This window comes from Etheostoma cragini, chromosome 12 (genome assembly GCF_013103735.1).
Source record: "Etheostoma cragini isolate CJK2018 chromosome 12, CSU_Ecrag_1.0, whole genome shotgun sequence".
NCBI classification, from domain to species: domain Eukaryota; kingdom Metazoa; phylum Chordata; class Actinopteri; order Perciformes; family Percidae; genus Etheostoma; species Etheostoma cragini.
The window spans coordinates 20,347,049-20,370,487 of NC_048418.1; the positions used below are offsets into that span (position 1 = coordinate 20,347,049).

The window sequence follows — 23,439 nt, forward strand, 5'->3', positions numbered from 1 at the left end:
TCACATAACCAAAAATGACTTTGACTTCTGCAGACAATATATTCATCATACATTCGATTCATCATCCCTGGTCTGAAAAAAACCTTAAACTATATACTTGAGTGCAAACAGGTATGAGCTAGATTTGAGACAAATCTTTTTACTTTCGATCAAAATGGAGTGGGATGTTAGGTTTTACAGAGTTCTAGGTTACGCGTGTATTATTTCATCCTCAACATGTTTCAGCAGCACTTCACCTTTAATCTCATTTCACCTCTGTGTTTGCTTTCGGTTTCAGTTTTATTAAACTTAATATCAGGTAGCACAATTGCAGGTATTTTAATGGTATAATCCCTAGTTCAAGTCCCGCTGAGGGACTTTTGTTACATGTCTCTCCCCCCCCCCCCCCCCCCCCCCCCCCCCCCCCCCCCCCCCCCTCCACCTATTCTCCCTAATTTCCTGTCAGCTTTAAACGGTTTTCTGATGATTAAAATAATAAAATCCTCAATAGAAAATATATATATATATTTTAATTAAAACTACTAGTTTTTTTGTTGCACATCAAGTCTTTGTGTAAAGAAAAAAACTCAACCTTAACATCTTTAGCATTACATGGAGAATTAATAAGACATCCTCAGTATTGGGGAAATAAGTACAGCCCATTATGCTACACATAGAAAAATAGTTTGTACAGTCAAATCACTTTAAATCAATATACAAACACAAAAAATACACTTTACTGGACTTCATTTCCCCAATCTCTCTGCCTCTCCTTCTCTTTTTCGCACTCTTTTTCTTTCCCTCGCCTCATGGTTGCTATAGCGACCGCCTCATCAAAACACATGCTGAGTGGGCTGTTTGTGCTTGTGTCCCTTGCCTCCCTTGCCTCCCTTTCCTCCCCGTCCCTTCTCCTGTCCCTCTCTCCTTTCTCCCCTCCCCTGAGTGTTGGCTGCTCCTTTCTCCCCCCGCCGTCTTCTTCGCCGTCTCCCGCACACGCTCTGTCCTGCTCCGCCTGGACTCTGGCCGTGTTTTCTCTCTCTCTGCCGGCGTCTCTTTGCTGCTGCTGTTGCCGCAGGGTCAGGGCGGTGATTTTGCAGTGCTGCGGTTTGGGGGGCACGACCGGTACAGCTTTTACTTGGTAAACCCTCGGGTTTTTGGAGATGACCAGCTTCCTTCCCACTCCTCCTTGGCTGCTGTCACTATCCTCACACTTTCTGCCCTCTTTCAACTCCTTCACATCACACCTGACCTCTTTCAGCCATTCATCCACACGTGGCGGTGTTGCAGGTTGCTCATCATCTCTCTCTTTGTCTACTCTGTCATTCTGCTGTGCTTCCTCATTTCCAACATGCTTCCCATGAGTGGTTTCTTCTAGTTCACATGTCTTTGTAAGTAGCAAGTTTGTCTCTTGTTCTCCAAACTCCCGCTGCATGTCTGCGTCTATGATCTTTTCCTCAACCGTCTCCATTGACTCCTCCACTACCTCTTCTCTAACTTCTGTCTCGTTCATCTCTTCTTCGTCCACTTCCACCGTTCCCTCTCCTGAAACCTTTGCTACCTGCTCTTTCTCTTCTTCAACTCTGACATCTCCGATCAGGTCTCCCTCCCCGCCAACACTTTCTCTTGCACCCTTTTCCTTGACCTGCTTGTTTTCCTTATCCTCTATCACTTCACATATGAAATCCTCAAGTTCAACCCAAATGTCCCCACCTGTACTACAATCTGCACCATCATGCTCTGTGTCACCTCCTTGCATCTTTTCTTCATGTTTTCCTTCAGCTATCACTTCAATGCCTTCCTTGGTGGTTTCCTCCCACATTTCAACATCCCTTTCTTTAATTTCTAGAACTATTGCCTGACATGTGTCCTCTGTCTCTTTGTACACCTCCCTGTCCTCTACCTCATGCCCGTCTCTCTCTTTGGTATCACAGGTTTGGGGCTGCTCTGTTGCCCTTACAGACTCCTCTAAAGAAACGTCATCGGTTTCTTCCTGTGTAGCACAAGGGACATTGTCACGAGGTGAATAATTGCTGCAATGATTGTCAAACATGTCCCCCTGCTCCTCCGCCTTTAGGTCGGCTACAGTGCCTGATTCAGCATCGCTCGGGAGTGGGAAGTCTACGCAGCAGCGCGTTGATGCCTCTGGGGTGAGAGGTTGTTCTTTGTCACTCGGAGGGTCTTCCATGGCATCTGTCGCTTCCCTGCACATGGATGACACAGAAACATTTGAGACAGCGATATCTTGTTATGGACCACAAGTTTGTGAGGTTTGTGATTTGGGAGAAACTATTTTGTGACTTGGAAGAAGTTTTTTCCCATTTATTTATGAGGGCTTAACACACTGCAAAACATGAGAGCTACTTTTTGCCCATTTCTTGATAGCTCGCCGTTATTCACGCCAATTTTTGCAGAATTGTTTTGTGTTTATATGACCTTTCAAAATATTTTAACCATCACTGCCAGGGCTGTATTGTGTAATTGTATTGTTTCTTTATATAGACTTTTTTTATTCTACCAAAAAAGTTTTGCGCCGGTCAGTAGTTGCCAGGCACAAAGGTTCCATGGCATAAAAATGTATTCAAGAGGTTTTTTAGCATTAATATGAGTTCCCCCAGCCTGCCCATGGTCCCCCAGTGGCTAGAAATGGAGATAGGTGTAAACCAACCCCTGGGTATCCTGCTCTGCCTTTGAGAAAAACAATAATCAGATGGGCCAATCTGGAATATTGCTCCTTATGAGGTCATAAGGGGCAATGTTACCTCCCCTTTTTATGCTTTGCCCGCCCAGAGACTTTGGCCCGCCCACAAGAGAGAGAACTCCCTCCTCCTCAATAGCTACAGACTCAGAAATGGCACATACTAAGGAAAGCTCATTGTGGGACTGGCTCTAGTGGCTGTAATTCTGCACCAAGGCTGAAATTTGGGAAAGAGACTTCAGATATGGTATTACCGGACCACTAAGGAAGGAATCAATTTCACCTTTGCCTATTGTTTTCCAGTTGCTCTCTCCCTCCGTGAGCGTCCTCTTCCTTCTGTGTTATCTCCGTTTCTTGAAGCGCATCATTTTCTCCTTTATCTTTCCCTTCCACCTGCTCCAGATCTCCAACAATTGATGCATTAAGTGCAGAAAATGCAAAGTTCGGTGACTGGCATCCTCTGTCCACAGAGCTCTGCGACTGATGTGCAGGGACTACCTCTAGAGTGCGTCTGTCCTGAATGTGAGTGTCTCGTTCAAAGCTCAAATTGTTAAAGAAGAAATCAGGGGGAAGGCTTTTAATGAACATGCTCTCGTCTTCCTCGCTGCTGTAATCGTTATCATCGCTGTCCTCCACTGCATCCTCCTCTTCAGAGCAGGACTCCTCCAGCCCGTGGACGGGGGAGGTAATGTACGGCAGGCTGAGGGATTTAGTGTGTCGGTTGTATGAGTCGATGCTGAGTGGCCTGTGTGGATTTAACTCTGCCTGGCTCGGCGTTCGTGGTTGAGGGGCGGGTGGCAAGTCTGTCTGCAGCTCTGCCGGATGACTGGAAGACCGAGCTTGTGTCATCAGTTCATATTCATCATCTGAGTGTCCAGGAGGTTCAACGGAGAACTCGGTCACCTGAGAGGTCAAATAAAGAGACAGAAGGTTTTTCTTTCACCCCAAAGAAAATGTGTTAAGAAATATTTTCCACCTTCAACTACTGTTCTAACCTCATCTGTATAAATACACTCTGGATCATTCATGTCCCTCCCCTTCTCTCTGTGTGTTGCCGTTTTCAAACTGTGGTCGCTTGGGGAAACAACAACAGATGTTCGAGCTAGCAGGCTACACATTTTGCAAGTTTTGAAGAAAAATTTGATGGTGCAACAAGGCAGGTCTGCTTGGTTCTTTTGGTGAATGATCATAAATAATTACAAAGAATGTTTATGACATTTCCTCTCTAACTGGGTCATTTTGGGAGACTTGGTGGGATTTGTGAGGATGAAGTACACATAGCAATACACTGGTAAGAGCAAATGAGGTTTATGTATCCAGTTAATTTAAATAGCTCCCGTCACTGCTCAGGTTGTGTCATAAGTTAACTTCATTTAATATTGGATGTGGGGTTTTCTTTCACTGAGTGCAAAACTTCCACCAAAACAAGTTCCCTGTATAGACTATTTTGCAGAACCAGCGTCTCTTCATCCTGAGCTCAGTGCCATCTTTAGCTTTGTGACTGGTTTAAAAAAAGCAAACAACCCAGAGCTTTTTTTTTTATCCTATCCCAGAATGCTTCTGTGGAGTCTCATATTGAAGAAAGAGCTGCCATTGCGAGACTAGTGCAGATACAACAACACACACCTGGTAGGAGACACTGCAGTCCATGTGGTCCAGGACGCTGCAGTCCATTTGATCCAGGAAATCAAAATTATCTTGAACGTAGCCCGACAGCTCCTGGTCGTCCCCCTCCACTGCAGTGGAGTTGTGGACGTCAGACGCATCAAACACAAAGTCTCCAGCAGGTGGAGTCACCTCTGGCTCACAATCAGCTGGCTCAACCCTTTTCATTTCTGGAAAGGAAGCGTGGGCTAAGATTGTTATTATTATTTACAACCATCTTATATTATTTACATCCATCTTATATTATTTACATCCATGTGGTGTACACTAAATGCATCCAGTGGTTAAATAAGTATTTGTATTATAAGTAAAAGTACTAACACACTGTAAAATTGCTATGTTACAAGTAAAAGTCCTGCATTGAAAATATTACTATGTACATATTATCTGGAAAATCCTCCTGTTGTCCTTGGGTCAAATTTGACCCGTTTTCAAATTTTCCATATAAAAAAATGTTGTTTCTTTTAAACAAATTGCCCCTAAATAACATGGATAATTTCATGCAAAATGTAAAATGTAGGAGCGGATTACCACCTTTATTGAATTCTGGGTGTTTTATTCAAATTTATGAATGAGTTAAAACTGAATGAGGTTTATTTATATAACACAAATGTATAAAATAATTGTAAAACTAGTGAAGGTGGTGTAGCAGGGAACAAAACATTAAAAAAAACAAATGAAAAGTTTTCATTTTAGGTTCTGACACGGCAGGACAAGACAAGGGTTAAAGTATTATAGGTAAAAGTACTCAGTGCAGAAAAATCCTCCCATTTTAGAAACTGCAAACGTTCCAAACTGTTGTGTTTAATCCTTTCAGCATCACGTGTGGGTGCTTATATTGTTGGCTAGTTTCAATTATGATAAAATATATGTTTATATGTGTTTTGTGTGCAAAAATCTAATTTTGTAAAGTAACTAGTAACTAAAGCTATCAGTTTATTGTAGTGGAGTAAAAAGTACAATATTTTGAAGTGGAAATAGAAAGTGGCAGGAAAAGATAAGACTCATGTAAAGTACAAGTTCCCTGAAATTTGTTCTGAGTTGTGCAGTACTTAAGTAAATGTACTTAGTTACATTCCACCACTGAATGCAACAAAACAAAAGGTATATACTTATGAAATAGGTGAAATTACCCATGTAGTCGTCACCATCATTGTAATCGTCAGCCGAGGTCTCTTCTTTGGTGTCCTCTCTGGACACACCTTCCAGCTCTGGCTTGCAGCTACATTGTTCTCTGACTTCCTCTTCCTCTTCCTCCTTCTCCTCCTCCTCCTCTTTCTTTCCATCCCGTTCTTCCTCCCCACCACCACCTGCCACTGTATTCTCTCCTGCATCCGCCACTCCTTTCTCATCCGTCACTTTCTCACTGGAGTTCTTCTCCTCTTCCTCAACCTTAATGCTCTCTTCCAAATTCCTTTCTATTCCTCTGCTTTCACTCATCTCCACCTTCTCTCCTCCCTCCCTCCCTTCCACCCTGTCCCCTGCATCCTTATCCCTGACCCGGTGGATGACCCTGTCGCCCCCGCCCCCCTGCAGCACCCCTAGAGCCAGGTTGGAGGTGATGTGAAGGGGCACAGTGACCGTGGTTGGCCCTGTGATGTGCATGGCTGCTCTTCGGCCCACTTTAGTGGAGAGTTCCGGGGATCTGGAATGAGTCTTGTTGCCTGTGACTCCCAAACCTTCAGAGCCAAAGGAAGTGTAGGTGCCCTGGGTCCCCACGCCCCCGCTTACTAACCCTGTTCCCCTGCGGTAAGTCACGGCATATTCACTGCCACCAATCGCACCGGCGGTTGGCGTGACCTCGGCGCCGGATTGGAGGGAGGGGATGACCAGGGGAGACATGTTGGTGGACGGAGGGCGCTCGCCGGTACGTCGGCAAACTGCAAAGAAATAAAACAGATAGATAAGACCAGAGGCTAAGTGTAACTGTTTTTTCTCCTTTTTAATCTGATCCAAATTACGACTGTTAATCTGAATCACAGAAAGATGTGTATCTTCTGGCTAACTATTTAGTTTTAACCCTCCTGTTGTCCTCAGTCTGACCCCTTTTCAGAATCAGAATCATTTTATTGATCCCCAGAGAGAAATTCTGTGTTACAGTTGCAAGAAGTATATAAATATCAGGGTAAAAATATATCAAAAGAAATATAAGGATGTGGATATGTTTGGTATTTGCATATTAAAATTAATGTTATGATGCAGTGGTTACATAATTAAGAATTGTAATGGTGAATAAGAATGAATAAGTAGTAGCAGCAGAGTATTGCACAAAACAGATAACATTGTCCAGTTAAAAACTAACAAAGTGTCTGTGTGTCAGACACTTAGAGGGAGGAGTTATAAAGTTTGATTTGCCACAGGCAGGAATGACTTCCTGTGGCATTCTGTGGTGCATTTGGGGGGAATAGGGTTTGAACTGAAAGTGCTCCTGTGTTTGAGCAAAGTTTTCTATATCAGAAATTAGGATGGTTCTTTGCAAACACAATTAAAATGTTTAAAAATGTCAAAAGATTGTCCAAATTATGACAAAAGTGCCATAAACATTGAAAATATTCCCACAAATCCAGCAGAAACAAAGCTTTTAAGGGTCAAACAAGGAGATAACATTGTTGAAAAAAAGCATCAAAAATATGAAAAAGTGTTGATTTTCAGGTATGACCCTGGAGGACAATGCAAGGGTTAAGGTGTCAGTACACTTGAACTGGAAAAGTTCCCCCGCATGTCCTCAGGGTAAAGTCAAAGTAAACTGTTTTCTGTTTGTGGTGTTCTAAGTATTACAAATAGTTGTGTCTTGCAATTTACAATTAGTGTGAATAATCCACAGGTTGTCAAAACTTTTTCCTGGAACTACTTTTTTGATGATATACAGTAAATCGTATGTATAAATAAATTAAAGTCCCTATATTGACAGCATGTTCTGCTGATGAATCAAGGAAACATTGTTTATGTAAGGACAAGATGAGGCACCTTCGTTGGGATAGGGCGGGGTGCTGAGGCAGTCCATGCTTCTTGCCGGTCTCAAAACAGGCCTCTCTTTCTCTGAAACAAAGAAGCAACTATTTAAGAGAAATTATGAAACTGAGGTGAGGGTAAAGAAACAAGATACGCCAGGAAGTGATGGATCTCACTGCAGAGTACGGTACCGTTCTGTTGCAATATGGTACAAATTACCATCTAATGAGATATAACAGTGGGAAATAATGATGGATCTCACTTCTGTCCCTGAGAAGGATGTAACTAAATGGTAGTACAGGATCATACCGTAAATGACAATGCATTCTGGGAGAAAATAATAAACAGCATCATATTACATACATACATTACAGCACTATCTCAGAATGTTACAGATAAGTATTTACTCAACACATTTGTAGTCGGCCGCTTAAGTTATGAGACGAGTGTAGGTTGGACATACTGGGTTTGTTCTCAGTGCATTGCTCGGTAGATTGAGGACATTTTAGCCTGATGGAGATGTTAGAAATAATATCAAGATTTATTCTTTTGAGGTCATGACTGTTTACAGGAAATGCCCCAGAAGTCTGGCCATTGGTGTACAACATCTGGTCCCTCGTCATAGTTAGACTAAGTGTCAAAATGTTGCTTGAGTGAAATAACAGAAAGTTTAGCAACACAATATTTTTCAAGTATCAAAAATTAAATTGTGCTTGCAGAATGATCTCTGTAAGTATTACGTTGTTCTATTATGGAACATCAATCAATAAATTACAGGAAGGTCTGTCTGTCAGTGTGTGTGTGTGTGTGTGTGTGTGTGTGTGTGTGTGTGTGTGTGTGTGTGTGTGTGTGTGTGTGTGTGTTTATTTTGGCAAAGGAAAGAAGAGATGTGAAGACTGTTAAACTTCTTTCTCATGCGATGAAGCTGCTAACAGTATATTATGTAATGTGAATTAAATATGTGTCTAAACTTCTATAGGAGTAGAGCGTCAATACAACAAGAATTGATGAAATATTAATATTAATATAGTATTCATGCCACCTACTAACTGGGCGGGATTCCGGAGAGCATCCAGGCATGAGGGATTGTGTAAAGTAGACTGTGTGAACGTCAGTTTTCTTCCAATGAGCAACAAATGACAGTAAAAGGCTCTGCCCGATATTTGGTTTTTATTTATAGTGTAATTTGGTATAATAGTGTACAATGAGTATAGTATATTTTTGGGTTTAATATGGCAATTTGTGCAGTTTCTTTGTTAGAGTATAATCAAGGAAAGGTTCCTTTTCTGTCTAATAGAGACCACATCATCTTACGTACTATGTCTTATTTATGTACAAATTACAACATTATTTAGGTGTTTGGTTTCTAACTAGGATATAATTGTTAATCTACTCTCAAATAAAAAAAATATTTGTAGTTTTGGTGTAATTTGATCCAAAGTACAGTTTTAATGTACCGTATAATTGAGTGAGAACAAATTTGGTTATGAAGTTAAGTTAGGAATCAAAACTTCTTAACCCTAACTACATCGGCGTAATCAAACCTGGTCAGTGCACCACCCCCCGAGGACCTTATATAATTTAATTTGTATAAATAAAGACATGTGTACCATAATGTGATGCAGAAAAGATACAAATTGTTCACCAGAATGCAGATTATGCTGCGTTTGATGCTCCAAATTTTTGCTCAAAAGTGGAGATCTCATCCCCCCAATGTTGAAACCAAAGTTACACCGCTGACTAACTAACATTACCACAGGCCACAATATCAGTCAGACAGTTTTCATTATGATCATCACTTTTCAACAGAAATGTCTTCCTTTGCCAGAGCAGTGAGTCATCTTCCCCTGCTTTACACATGTATGAACCTCAATGGGAGGGTTTTACACTTTAAATTATAGAATGTAGTTAAACAATGAACACAGATGGAAAACACTGTAACTAATTTATAAAAATAAATCATCAACGTTAGGATCAACTAGAAGGACTAAAAACCATGATGAGGTTCTGTACCTTTGCCTGATTGTTTGTGCCTTCGCCGGGGGTCCTGGAACCGCCCCCCGATGTTGAAGATGGACATCCACTTCCTGCCTTTGAGAGATCCTTTCCTCCTGAACGACATAAAAAAGAAGTCTCAAGAACCTGTTTTACAAATTAGTTACTTGATGTAATGTCATCATGGCCAGAAACCCTGTAAGCATCTTTCAACCACAAATATAGTACCATTACACTCAGGTCTAATATGACCTAAGGTTGTCTAAATGCATGCATGTTACTGTAGTGTCACTTTAAATCTCTTAATTTTCTTCATCCTACAGAGGATGTACCAGCTGATAATAACTGACCTTTGACAAATGTATAGCCATGTTTCCGTCCACACCTTTTTATGCAAATTAAGTAATATGGAATGAAAATTAACTGTGGTTACGTTTCGGGTCGTTTTAGTGTTGCAACCCGCCATAAAATAAGAAAAAGAAGAAATTTTAGATAATTTTCGCCACATATTTCTGCTTTCTTTGCAGTGGACTAATGACAGACTTTTAAAATTTAATTTACCAGCTAGTTGTAACAGCTATTTTAGATAGCAAAAATGCAATAACCTGATTCTGCATCACCATAGCGATGTTTTGATAGCGCCGTTGTTGTCTTATAATAACAATAATAATATCAGCTGCAGCATAAGCATAATAAGCATACAACTTGTGCAGTAGTTATCATTTGTACAAGGACCCATTTTCCTGTATCAATGTTCTTTATAACTACCCAATTGTAATTATCCAAAATAATATGATTCATGCCACCCAAATTTCAATACAAATCTCTACTTTCATTAATTTTGTGGAGTTTTATTCAGATTCATAGCATTTGAAAAACAAATTGAAGTGTTTTTGAAATAGTATTGAGTAAAAGTTGACATATTCCAGACTGTGAATATCCATCAACATACATTCCTTTAATTTTAGTGTAAATTATTCCTACTTTCTGCTTTTGAAACTCAAACATTGTGTATAATTTCCTATAAATGAGTTTTATTGACCATGAATTCCAAAAATAACTGAAAAAAGGTTAATTAGTTATTGTTATGTAGTGTTGAAGATGTCAAAAAAGGGAAAAACATTCAAAAGAGTGTCAAAGGTGTTGAAAAAAAGGAAAAAAATTAAGAAAAAGTTAAAAACTTTGATAAAAAGTATCAACAAAAGTGTCAAAAATAAAGATTTTTCAATGGAGGACAACACAAGGGTTAAAGCTGTTGGACAGAAACCCCACTCACTGGCTTTATTTGCTGGAATGTTTTTACAAACTTCAGATATTTCGATTGATAAGTGGATGGAAACATAGCCTATGACAAACTTCCGATCAGCCAGATAAGTACTAATATTTAATGAGTGTACTAACTTGTCAGTGCCTTCGATGATGGAGTGGTAAGGTCTTATGGCTAGAGGACCGTCTCCTGGACTTATATTACCAAAGTTGTGGACAGGCTTAATAGGAGAGCACTTGAAAAACCCTTCCTCGTGATTGGACATCGCTGACGGGGAGGGGAGGGACTTTCTTCTCTCGTTTGATGCACCTGAATACAGAAGGCAGAAGTAAGTCAGTGGTAGTTAGCAGGGTTTCCCCCATACCATTGCAAGGCTTGGGTGCAGCCCTGCAGCAAAACAAAAGCGTGGGGGGGGGGGGGGTCAAAACTAACTAAAAGACTTGTCTCAGATCTAATGATTGTGGTTGGACATTTTTTGCAAGTTTTATCTTTAAGCTTCTTGAAATCTATTATCTGCTTTAGCTTTTCCAAAGTTTTAGATACGGTGATTACAATGGTAAAAAATGATTGTTGTAGCCAATTTTGATGTGTTTTTTTGTTAGTGGTAAGTTGTGTAGAGGTCTTCCACCTGCACACTAGGGGGCATATCAGGAAATCCCAGTGGTTACGGACCGCTGGATGAGGAAGTCACAGGTGAGTAGCATTAGGGGAATTCCGGTCTGGGAAGCCGCGCAGTTTTTCAACCGTGCATGCGTGCATGTGTGTATTTTCTAGATTTTTGGATTTGTCATGTCTCACCGTTGGTATCGTGTTTACGGCTTTTGCATACGTATGAGCTCAATTTTCATCAGTAAGGCAAGCAGTAGTGTTTTGTAAATAGTTTTATTCTGCGTAAAGTAAAGGGTTAAGCTGTGTGGAAGAGATTGGACTTCTCACAGTCAGGATACAGGTAAATCCTGTAAATCATCAAAATGAGTAACATGGATTTGAATGCACCTGTTAAAGTGAAACGGAGAATAAACTTGGTAAAAAAAACAGTTAAACTCACGGTTAACGCTTTTGAAGAAAAAGATTATCACATCAAAAGGAACCTTAGGATAAAGAAACTCTACAAATTAAAACAGGAAGTTGAGCAACTGATGCTTTCAAAAATGTCTCCGAGGTACAGATCACATAAGATACTTTTCTTAAAATGAGTGTGGAAACAGTTGCATGAATCATTGCAATCATTGCTATGAAAGGAGGAAGTGTCAAAACAAATGGTTTGAAACCCAAATGAAGAGCAATACAGAAATAATTAAAAGGATTAAAGAGGAGTTGCTTGACACTACGGAGCAATGCAAACATGATGATGATGACGATGAAGTTGACAATTCTGCGCTGCACGTGACTGATTGTGATATACCATAATAACCAGCGTAGCATTTAGTACGAATTTCAACTTTTATTGGCTGAGACAATAGCAACGCAGCAGGAAAACAAAAAGATCTGAACCAGAGTGCAGGTATCGGTACACTGCGGTGCCCAGGTGACAGACACCTTCCTCGTCTCTCAGTGGCACTACCCAATGTGAGGAGAGTGCAGATGTTTGTTGCGCATGCTCAGATTTAAACTGTTTACGACAAAACTGTCATACTGTAATTTGTGAAATCCGTGAAATGATAAACTTTTCTCATTGCAAACAATAACAGAAGATGGCAATCATTTCAAAAACGTTTTAGCTATCTATTGCTGTGTGATTGCTAAAGTTTGCTCAAAACGCCATTCCACTGACAGCCTTTGTTGTTTGATGCTAGCTCTTAGCCACAGTGAACTAACTTCGTTAAGTTGGTCCATTTTTACTGTATTCACATTACAGAAGTCTCTTGTTAGCATCTTGTAGGCTAAAGTAGCGCATGCTCAAATCAAATCTGGACTCCTCACATTGGGCAGTGAGGATGGCGGTTCATTCACTCACTGCCTCCGTAATTCTGCTTTCCAGGTTGGTACTCAGTAAAAATGACAAAACTGTTTGCTTTCTGAAGTGTTTATGGTGTACTGAAGCTGTGGTGGGTTAGCTATGGAATTTATGATGTATAAAGCCTGACGGTTTAGGAGAGATAAAGTAATTGCGGTATTTTATACATTTGCATTGCTATTGTTTGGGTATAGATGGTGATGCTGTGTTGATGTGCTTACAGATGTTTAATAAACAGTGCTGTGTGCTGTTTTTTTTTTTTTGGGGGGGGGGGGGGCGGATGTTGGTAGTCGTTACAGAAGTCCCTGACTGAAAGCCCATGGTACGCTACTGTGTATGTATAATTCTGCTTCCATGCCCTGGTAATGATTTATTTCGTGGTTTTTAAGGTATTTACAGGATTGTTAATGTTAAAAGATTATAAGGTTAGGGTAAGGAATGTATTATAAGTTGAACAATTATCCCTAGTTGTTTTATGGTTAATGGATATTTATTGCTGTTAAAGAGGGTTTATGATTTACATTATGACATTGGTATAATATATACTGTGTATATACACACTGTATGTGTGTGTATATATGTATGTATGTGTGTGTGTAAATGTGTGTATGTGTATATATATATATATATATATATATATATATATGAATGAATAAGAGAGATTAAAATATGATTTTGACATTATTTAACAGTACAGTAAGATTGATATTTATTTTGGTAAAGACAGGACTATTTAGTTGAATAAGAGTATGGAAGATTTTGCCCATTGAAAATGGTATTAAGTTGCTTAAATTGAACTGAAACATGTTAACACTAGGGGACTCAATCTTGAAACTCGTAACAAACTGTGGGCGCTTGTAAGGGATCTCTCCTCATCACAACAATCCTAGGAGTAGATCCAGAGATACCAGAACCACGCAACCAAGGTGAAAAGAAGCTGCGGCAGGCCAGTAGTCAACCAGTGGGTGTCCAAGGAGGGAGACCAAAGAGAGCAGGGATCTTCATCCTGCTCTGGAAACGCACTGCTGATACTGAGGCCCGTGCATGCCACTTACCAGAGGGCTACATGCTGAACCGTGGTCATTAAACACCAACATCAGGGGACCTCACCTGTGATCGAGAGGTCGACATGCATACACACACTCCACCTCCTAAGTCACTACACCACTGATTTACTGAACTAACAGACCACAAAGCCTAGAACCACACACCATGTCAGCAACTTGTAGGGAATTAGTTTGGAGCATCAAGAAACAACTATTCAGACTCTCAAGCAACAACATTGAAGACGTTGCGAAAGACATTGCAATTGACAGTCAGCATGAGGAAGAGCTGAATCTGCATGAAAAAGGCTGTATGGAGGATGTTCTCTTACATGCAATCTGACACCTTACTAGGACTTGAGGATGAAGTTATGGGTCAGTTGTTTACCTTGCATGCCACAGATAATCTCGGAGAGACCAGTAGTATTGAAGGACCTCTCCTACCTGCAGCGCAGAAACTTCAAAGTACATGGTGGTCAAGTTGGAGATCAGAACTGAGATTTAAACTACAACAATATCAGCAAGCAAATTAACAAGGGAATGAAAGAGGGCTTCGCAGGATCATCAAACCAGGGACCTTTTAGGGAGATGCTTGTAAACAAAGATTCAGTTACAGTATCTGAACTCAAAGGTTTCCTCAGATCTCACCTTGGAGAGAAAGCAATGACCAAGATGTTCCAGGACTTGCTGTGCGCCAGGCAATCAGACCAAGAATTACCACAGCAGTTTCTCTACCGCATGATTGGGCTCAAGCAAATACTCCTTTTCCAGTCCCGACAGACCAGTACAGACATTGCAGATGATCCCAAAACCATCCAAGAGGTTTTTCACCAGACTATCTATCAGGGTTTGGGGACAAAACATGCTTACCTTTGTCAGACACTGGGACCTAATCTCAGTCAAGTTACGGATGAGGAAATCCTTCGCCAGGTCATGAAAATAAGTGATGAGCATGAGCACCAGCATAGATTGGGTTGACATTGAGCTACGGAAAGCAAACGCCCACGTGTCCTACCCTCTAACTATGCCAGCCCACATTCAGTCAACCCCCCCTTCCCAGCCAATCCCTTGCAGACCTGTCCAATCCCAGCTGAGACAACCTACAGTCTCGGCGAAAGGAGGGACAGCTTCTTGTTAAATGTACGGAACAGAATGCACAGGAGTGTAATCATTGCTTTAAATGTGTAGAGGCAGGACAATGAGCAGTTGGATGTCTGCAGCCAGTCAAGGTGCCGGGAAATGGGGCTCTGTCTTTGTGGAGGGACGCCCAGAGACCAGTGAGCAGCTTCAGTCCCAAACAGAAACAAACAACTAACTGGAAAGAAAAGTCTACTGAAATGTTTGATGGGCGGGTACCCAGCTACAGTCCTGTTTGATTCAGGCTTGCGGGTGAGCACGATTGACCAACAATGGACTGATGCTCACATTCCTAATCACACAGTGAGACCTATTTCTGAGCTTTTGAAGGAAGAACTTGGCGTCTATGCAGCGACTGGCCATGCAATTCCATGAAGTGGATTCGTTGGGCTTACGGTCAATCTTGCAGGTAATGAAGATCCCAATTCCACTGTACAGGCCCCTTTCCTAGTCAGCACGGTGCCACTGGCCCAGCCCCTTCTAGGAGCCAATGTACTCCAGGAGATCATCAGCAGAAATGAGTCCTTGGGTGATTCAGTTGCAAAGGTTGTCAGTCTTCTCTGCAGTGCATTTGGAATAGAAGAGGAACAAGTAAAGGCCATTGTGAATTTCATCCAGGTACCTCCTAGGACATACTGTGATCCAGTCACTATAAGAGTGGGCCAAGACCATGCTATCATTCTCCCTGGCTAAACAGCTCATATATGGTACTTCCAAACTTGTCTCTGTCTCTGACACTGTTGTCCTATGAAACCAGCTGAGGGCAGGGTTGTCTTAGGGCAGTTGAGTGTAGGAGAAGGCCTCTTGGAAATCAATAACAGCTGATTGCTTTACGTTAAGGTGCCCATCTCCAATTACTCAAAGCATGTGGTCACCATGCCTAGGAGAACCCCTCAAGGAACTATCCAACATGTTCTCAAGGTCCTTGAGACCGATGCACCAGAGTCATATCAGTATGATACCACACCAAGAAAGATGATCAGTTGAGACTAATGGTGTTGCTTCTCCCAGTACTTCTCCATCTGAGTCCTGGCTTCTTCCTGTTGAGGTCAGTCACCTCAGACCTGAACAACAGACAATATAGGAAGTGCTCCACAAGGAATGTGGTGCAGTTGCCCGTAACAGCAATAACATAGGGTGCATCCCCTCCCTACAGATGGAGATCAGGACTAAGGATGACATCCCAGTTCAGAGGGCCTACACATCCATCCCAAAGCCACTCTACAGCAAAGTTAAGGAATACATCCAGGAGCTGTTGGTTAAAGGGTAGACTGTGAAGTCCCAGTCCCCTTATGCAGCCCCTGTCATCTATGTAACAAAGAAAGATGGATCCTTATGCCTGTGTGTTGACCACCGGCTCCTCAACAACAAAACCGTGCCGGATCATCACCCCCTTCCCAGAAATCAAGACCTCACTGACTCCCTGGGAGGATATGCCTGGTTTTTGATACTCAATCAGGGGAAAGCCTACCATCAAGGATTTAAAGCCAAACAATCAAGGTACCTGACTGCATTTATAACCAGAGGCGGACTTACCATTAGGTAAAGGTAGGCAATTGCCCTGGGCCCCAAGCTACCAAGGGCCCCCTAAAACGACTCACAAACTTATGGTTAAGATTTGTTGTCTTACTTTTCACTAATTAATTATATATCTTAACATTGATACGCTAAAAATGCTATCCGATTGTTTAATTCTGATCCACTCTTTGGAAACATTCTGGACACATCTGTCTCACCACCAAACCATAACGGACATAAAGTCTCAAAGGTTTGTGTGCGCCAACGTGCATGCAGCCTGTTTCAATTGCTCCATCTTTCGTTTTCTTTCTTTTTACGTTTTAACATTCTTTTTGTTTCTCACGTGTGATTCTGTTTTGGACTCTACGTCATAACTAAACTACACTCTCCCAAATCATGCAAGTTGGGAGAGCTGCACAGCAACTTAATGATCAATTTTATACTCTGGACCAGCTGATTGCGCTGAAGCTGAAAAGGTCGCCGACCTGGGCGCGCCTGCCCACAAACATCCACATTGCAATCTGGAGGAGGACACATCGAGGATGCAGGTGGATTGAAATGGCGAGGGAAGAGAGATGGGTCCATGCAATGGAGACTAAAGAGAAGAAGATTTAAGCCGTGTCTCCCCTCTCCCATCATAGGCAATGGGAAGTCACTGGCTTATACGATGGATGAGCTTAAAGCGTTAGCCCGGTGTCAAAAAGTGTACCGGGAGTGTAGTTTAATGTGCTTCACGGAGACTTGGCTACGCTCGGATATTCCTGACCACAATGTTGACAGGTTTCAGACTGTTCAGGCTGACAGGGACTGCACCGAGAGCAGTAAGCATAAAGGCGGGGGGAGGCTTGCCGTTCCAGTTGACAGATGGTGTAATCTTGGTTCAACATTCTTCATTCATTCTAATCCCAACCGGTCGTCAGACACCGCCTACCAAGAGCCTGGGTCTAACCGAGGTTTCTGCCTAAAAGGAAGTTTTTCCTCGCCACTGTCGCACTGTTGCTTGCTCTGTAGGAAACTACTGGAACTGTTGTGTCCTTGTGGATTATGGAGTGTGGTCTAGACCTTCTCTATCTGTAAAGTGTCTTGAGATAACTCTTGTTGTGATTTGATACTATAAATAAAATTGAATTGAATTGAATTAAAGCCAATTTTTTTGTGTGTTTTTGTTAGTGGTAAGTTGTATAGGGGTCTTCCACCTGCCCACTAGGGGGCATAGGCAGGAAATCCCAGTGGTTACGGAACGCCATATGAGGAAGTTACAGGTGAAGTGCGTTAGGAGATTTACGACCTGAGAAGCCAGTTTTGTCAACCGTGCATGTGTGTATTTCCTGAATGGAGTTTGTCATGTCACACCGTTACCATAATGTTAACTGTTTTTGCATACGTATGAGCTCGATTTACATCAGTGAGGCAAGCAGTAGTGTTTTGTAAATAGTTTTATTCTGCATATAATAAAGTGTTAACAGCATGCCATGGCAGACCTGATTTTGTTTTTTGTTATTTTTTGCACCATTACGCTTTGGAGATGACTTCAAATTCCCGCAAGTGGCTTCTTTTGTGGTACGATTGCCACTACAATTATGGTGAATTGCATATTTATTTTTGTTGAAATACATTGAATTTTCTTGAGGAAAGACCCCCCTAAATCCCTCCGCCAAACATGCCCATTTAAGTTTTTGATAAACCCAGGGAAAATACCAAGTTAAGCATGTGAAACCAAATGGAAACCAAGTGTTAGCAGGCCGGTGTGTTACCGTGATCAGGAAACAGCTGAGGGACGTGGTTGAGGATGAACTCCACCACAATGGACTGAACCCTGACCTCCATGAAGGCTGCTGTACCATTAAAACCAGAAGCCTCGATGTCCTTGGACCTAACACACAGATTGGGTGATTGATTGGTTGGTTTTTGAAAAGAAAAATGGAAAAGAAGAAATCAATGCATGTTGGAAAGAAATAAAGCAAGGATAACCACTGGTGAATAAATTAACAGATACAGCCGCACAATATATTTTTTTATTTTATGGCAATATCAACTGGCGCAATGAGCACATTGCGAAAGGATACGACACATTGCGAAAGACACTTGGATTTTTTGTTAGATATATAGATAAATATGGCTGCACTTGTGTGAATGTAACGGCCAATCATTTTAGTGGTGCCTTTTTATATTCCATTCAATGTTTAATTTGTTTAACAAAACAATGTTAGAAATGATTTCCATTCAGTTTTAAATTCTAAGTTTTTTTTTTGGCTTTTATTTCTACAGGACAGCTGAAGACATGAAAGGGGAGAGAGTGGGGAAATGACATGCAGCAAAGGGTTGAAGGTAGGAGTCAAACCCGTGGCCACTGCAGTGGACCTTTATGCATGGGCATGTGCTCCACCAGCTGAGCTACCCAAGCGCCCTATATTCAACAAGCAGTATGATGTATTTTGGCAGAATATTGAAAGCAAAAGCAGGACTGAGAACCCTTCATATTTTATTTATCGCAATGATATTCAACGTTTTTGAACATCGAATATTTCCCTCAAATCGTACAGCCCTGATAGATGAATGAATAAATGCAGGAGAAAATTAGAGTGAAGGAAGGAGGGAAGGTAGAGGGCAAAACCGCAAAATAATTACTAAATGGAAGGATAAGAAGATGGGTAGGGATGACTGTATGGAGGGAATGGGGAAAACAACTAATTTTATATCAGCAATCAAAATAGCTCTATTAATAAAATGTATTATTAAAAGCTTAATAGTAGCATTGAGACAAATCACTCCGGCTTCGTGTCACTCTGTAACACAACCCACTTGTGTATATCTTCCAGAGGTGGAAAGTGAGGATTTACATATAATCACATTACTGTAACTAGGTAGTCTGTTTTTTGTCCACCTTTTACGTGTCAAAGTACTTTTTTTAAATCTCTACTTTTACTTCCAAAAAAAGGTAACGTTATTTTGAATCAAACAACAAATTCAAATCTAAAGCATCTTTTTCCCCTTATCAAATCCCCAAATACTGTGATTTGAATAAAAAGTACAATAAGTATGTATAGGATATTACATTTGTATTAATGTAAAAGAAATGTATATCTCCTCTGCTTTTAAAAAGTTACTAAGTAAGTTTTACTTTTGAGTAAATTTTAAATTAGCTACTTTTTACTTTTATCTTGTGATTTTTATACCGGTAATTTTGCTTGTACTTCATTAACGTTCATCAAAGTAATAGTACTTTTACCCAAGTTGAATATTTTTGTACTCTGATATTTCCCAGCAACGTGGCTCAGTGTCTTGCTCAAAGAAACCTCACTAGAAAAAGCCAACATATATATTATGAAAGATTCTAATATAAGCAAACCTGAGCAGATTGGGGGCCCAGACGATGGCCAAGTTCCTGGAGTGCATGTTGGTTTCTGAGCAATAAGAGGCCATTCTGACAAGATGGCGCATCAGAAACTCCAGAGTCCTGATGGCAAGAGAGTGAAGCGCTCAGTTAATGAGTGAAAAACAACAAAAGCTTGTGAAACTGTGAAATTGCAAAATCATTTATCTTTATTTTGACAACCGTGTTACTGTAACTACTTTAACAATTGTAAAGGATTTCTTAGGAAACAACTTTATCAAATAGGGGGTATGAAATCTTCTGTTTATTTTTGCAGGCATGCTACTTGAAGCAACAGTATTATCCGCAACCTTCCCCTACCTGGCTTCTTAATGGTAGGGCCCTAATATCTACGCTACAGGGGCCATTCCAGGATTATTTAGAGGGGTGGCACAGGGTTGAACAATAATTAGTCAGATGGGGGGGGGGGGTCTTAATTTTATACAAATTATATATCCAAATACAAGACACATTTTCAATAGACTAAGTCCACAACTTAAAAAAAAAAGTCATAGAACTATGAAATGGTCATGTGACAAGGGCTGGGAAGATTGGCCAAAGAGTCAGCCAAGTGTCAGTACTCTGATCCAATGGAAATCACAGCTGTCAGACTGACAGCACTCTAGCTCAACAGATTAGAGTGCCCCCCCTTCTAGCCCCGCCCCTGCCTAGGGGAAGGGGCTGGAAGGAAGAAGGAAGTTGAAAAACTGAACAAAAAGGCAGGCAAGTTGTGGATGCCCCCAGTTTTTCCTAATTAGTGTGGACTCTAAAAATCCCCAAAACTCATCCAAACTCAAAGTAAATTACATTACAAAGCTGTAAAGATTCCCACTGTAGAGAAAAACAGACGTTAACCTGCTTTCTCAGCGCAGAAAGGTTTTGACGTAGTTTTCATGTAGAAAGCAACATGAAATGAATGAAAGACAGTTACAGTGGACTATACCTGTAATGTGGTGCCGGTAGTTCTTGCAGCACATCTCTGATCTTTACCAGCCTCTCCTCTTCCAGCTGGATGGCCACAGCCTCCTGTAACACCCATTTAAAAAGACACAGGTCACTTTTAACACATCAATTTTAATTGTAATTTAGTATTTGTTGGAAATATAGCACATATCTGGACATAATCGTATGTTCATATGCTTCGGGGTAGGAAAGTAATGAATAATTTCAATGAATACATTTTTTTGTCATTCATAAAAAATATGTCTAGGCCAAACATACTTACAAGACGCCATTGTTTTTAACAAAGGATCAGATACCAGATAGAAGCACCATATATATGTACATATATTTTTAACAAATTAACTTATTTTTTCCTATGCTTTAGAGACAAAGATGCCCAACTTATACACATTCGATTTAAACAACCACTCCATTTTGTCATCATCGGTGCACTAAACATTTCTGGATATCAATTTGGATGAATGTTCTTAGCTCACAAAGGTACTTTATGATACTTTGTGATACCCCAGTCCAACAAGGAGGAAATGATGTGAAATGTTTGCATGTTGGAGCTACTCACCGCAAACTTGTCATACAGCTGGTATGTGAGCAGAGGGTTGGGCAGCTCTCTGAAGTAAGCTTTACACAGAGAGCTGACACAGTGGATGTCCTGCAGGTACACATCCTTGTGCAGATCTGGAGTCCCATCACTCTCAAACTCACCCCTGGTTGTATGCATACATAGATTCACTTTAGAGCAGCAATATTCAACAGGGGGTCCATGACCCCTAAGGGGTCCTCAGAATAAGTGCAGAGGCGCCCCAAAATTATTTAAAAAATGTTTGGATTTTCAAAAAGAAAAATCGAACTGATAAAAAAGGAGTTTAGTCTTGGGGATTTATTGCGTTAATTCCTGTTGTGAGCTCAATGTTTCAGGCTAAATATGACCTTATTTTAAACGTGAGGCTGATGTAAGCCAGACAGTAAGTGACAAGGTGCATCCTGTTCTGCTTGTGAGTCTAAAAAATTAGAAGACACTTTGTAACTTTGATAGTTTGTTGGTGCGCTTGACGGCGTCTAGGAGTGGCGACTTGGCTGGTCTGATATATCAGAAATATCTGTGGCTGTTGGGCAATGTTCCTACATGCACAAATTGGACCAAACATGGTGTTGATGTCGGAGATGCACAACCAATTATACAGCGCTTCTACTGTATGTCTCCGGAGAAACTTAGACATCTGGACTTTGAGGTTGAGTACTTGCTGGCAGATAATACTGCTCTTCCGTCATCTTCTAGTTGGTCCTGTCAGTGTACTTTGGTCCCTAAGCCTGAAAGATCGCCTAGATTTTGCCCGGACTTCAGAAAGGTAAACTCAGTCATTAAACTAGATTCCTTTCCGCTCATCTTAATTGCATTCAAGCCTTGTTTGACAAGTTGTCTGAGGTGCGTCTGACTGTCAGTTTGGCCAAATGTGAGTTTGCAAGGGCCACTGTGACGTATTTGGGAGGTGTAGTGGGGCAGGGCCATGTAGCTCCGGTCCAGACCAAAATTAGGGCGGTGGAACACTTTTTGTTGCCTACAACTAAAAACGAGTTTTGTTTTTTTGGGTCTGGTTTAATACTACAGGAGCTTCTGTATAAACTTCTCCAGTTTTTTCCTCTGACTGAGTTGTTGAAGGCTAGTGCAACGGTTTTGTGGTCTGATGAGTGTCGGCAAGCCTTTGAGAACATCAAGTATCTGTTGTGTTCATCTCCTGTGTTGATAGCGCCTCAGTTTGATTCATGATCCAGGTAGATCCGAGTCAGTTTGGGGCAGATGCGGTTTTGCTGCAGGAGGATGGTCAGGGACTGGCGAGACCGGTTAGCTTCTTTTTGCGGAAATTCAACTGTTATGAGCTGAATTATCAGGGGCTGGCGCTTGTTTGGGATTTGCAGTATTTTGAGGTCTACATTGGTGGGGGGCAGAGTGTGGTGTACACTGATCACAATCCGCTGACGTTTTTACAGTCGCTTAAGTGTCCCAATCAGAGGCTTATGAGGTGGTTGTTGTTTTTGCAGGCCTACGCTCTTGAGATTAAGCATGTTAAAGGGGTGGACAACGTAATAGCAGATGCGTTGTCACGTGCCCCTCCGCTCTAAGTGGAAGTTTCCATCTTTGTTGTCTTGTGACCTGTTTTCTTAAATTGCTTCCCAGGTACCGACGGTTTGCTGAAGATGGGAGCCAGGTTGTGACAAAAGATATACAATAATATGAACCCAACATATAAGTAATGGCAAAGATAAATTGGCCTATATGCAAAACAAAATGTATTTACACATTGAAGATGTGCTTACTGTAGGGATACTGCTGAGCCTAAGGATTCTCCATGTCTTCCACATGTATGTTAAACATTAAAGCATGTTGTATAAATAATGCATTAATATAAATTTGTTTTCATCCAACCAGCCTAGTTTAAAATGCAACTTAATTTTATAAAATATACTGTATGTACAATAACTGGGGGTCCCTACTCCATCTCTCTTTCAGAAAAGGGGTCCTTGGCCTAAAAAACATTGAAGAGCCCTGCTCTAGAGGTATAAATCAGCACAACATCAAAAGTTTGGTGCAGCATGCATTTACACACAATAGGTTCAAAGAAACATGCCTTAGTTTCTGTATGTTGGACGACACTCCGGACAACCTGTAGATGCCATCCACGATTCCCTGCTTCTCAACAAACTCACTGCAGCATTGCAAGACCTGAGGAACTGTGTAAAACAGTGAAATCATGAAATGAATGATAACATAACATGATATTCAAAATGTTCAATGTGTTTTCAGTCCAAAAAAATAAGCTTTTATACAAACCCGATTCCAAAAAAGTTGGGACACTGTACAAATTGTGAATAAAAACAGAATGCAATGATGTGGAAGTT

At 41.1% G+C, this 23,439-nt stretch overlaps 1 protein-coding gene across 1 annotated transcript in view; it reads right to left on the reverse strand.

The window, feature by feature from the left end:
- Positions 1-416: 416 nt before the first annotated feature.
- Positions 417-23,439, reverse strand: part of si:dkeyp-68b7.12 (rho GTPase-activating protein 30) — a 25,881-nt gene continuing 2,858 nt past the window's right edge. Inside the window, exons 3-14 of the mRNA XM_034886777.1 lie at positions 23,169-23,271; positions 21,104-21,248; positions 20,525-20,607; positions 19,558-19,665; positions 17,963-18,081; positions 10,688-10,862; positions 9,305-9,402; positions 7,307-7,378; positions 5,473-6,219; positions 4,301-4,509; positions 2,958-3,577; positions 417-2,180 (exon numbers count right to left, since the gene is read on the reverse strand). Coding sequence (XP_034742668.1) covers positions 716-2,180; positions 2,958-3,577; positions 4,301-4,509; positions 5,473-6,219; positions 7,307-7,378; positions 9,305-9,402; positions 10,688-10,862; positions 17,963-18,081; positions 19,558-19,665; positions 20,525-20,607; positions 21,104-21,248; positions 23,169-23,271 — 3,944 coding nt within the window. The 3' untranslated portion in view covers positions 417-715. The remainder of the gene's footprint in view (positions 2,181-2,957; positions 3,578-4,300; positions 4,510-5,472; positions 6,220-7,306; positions 7,379-9,304; positions 9,403-10,687; positions 10,863-17,962; positions 18,082-19,557; positions 19,666-20,524; positions 20,608-21,103; positions 21,249-23,168; positions 23,272-23,439) is intronic.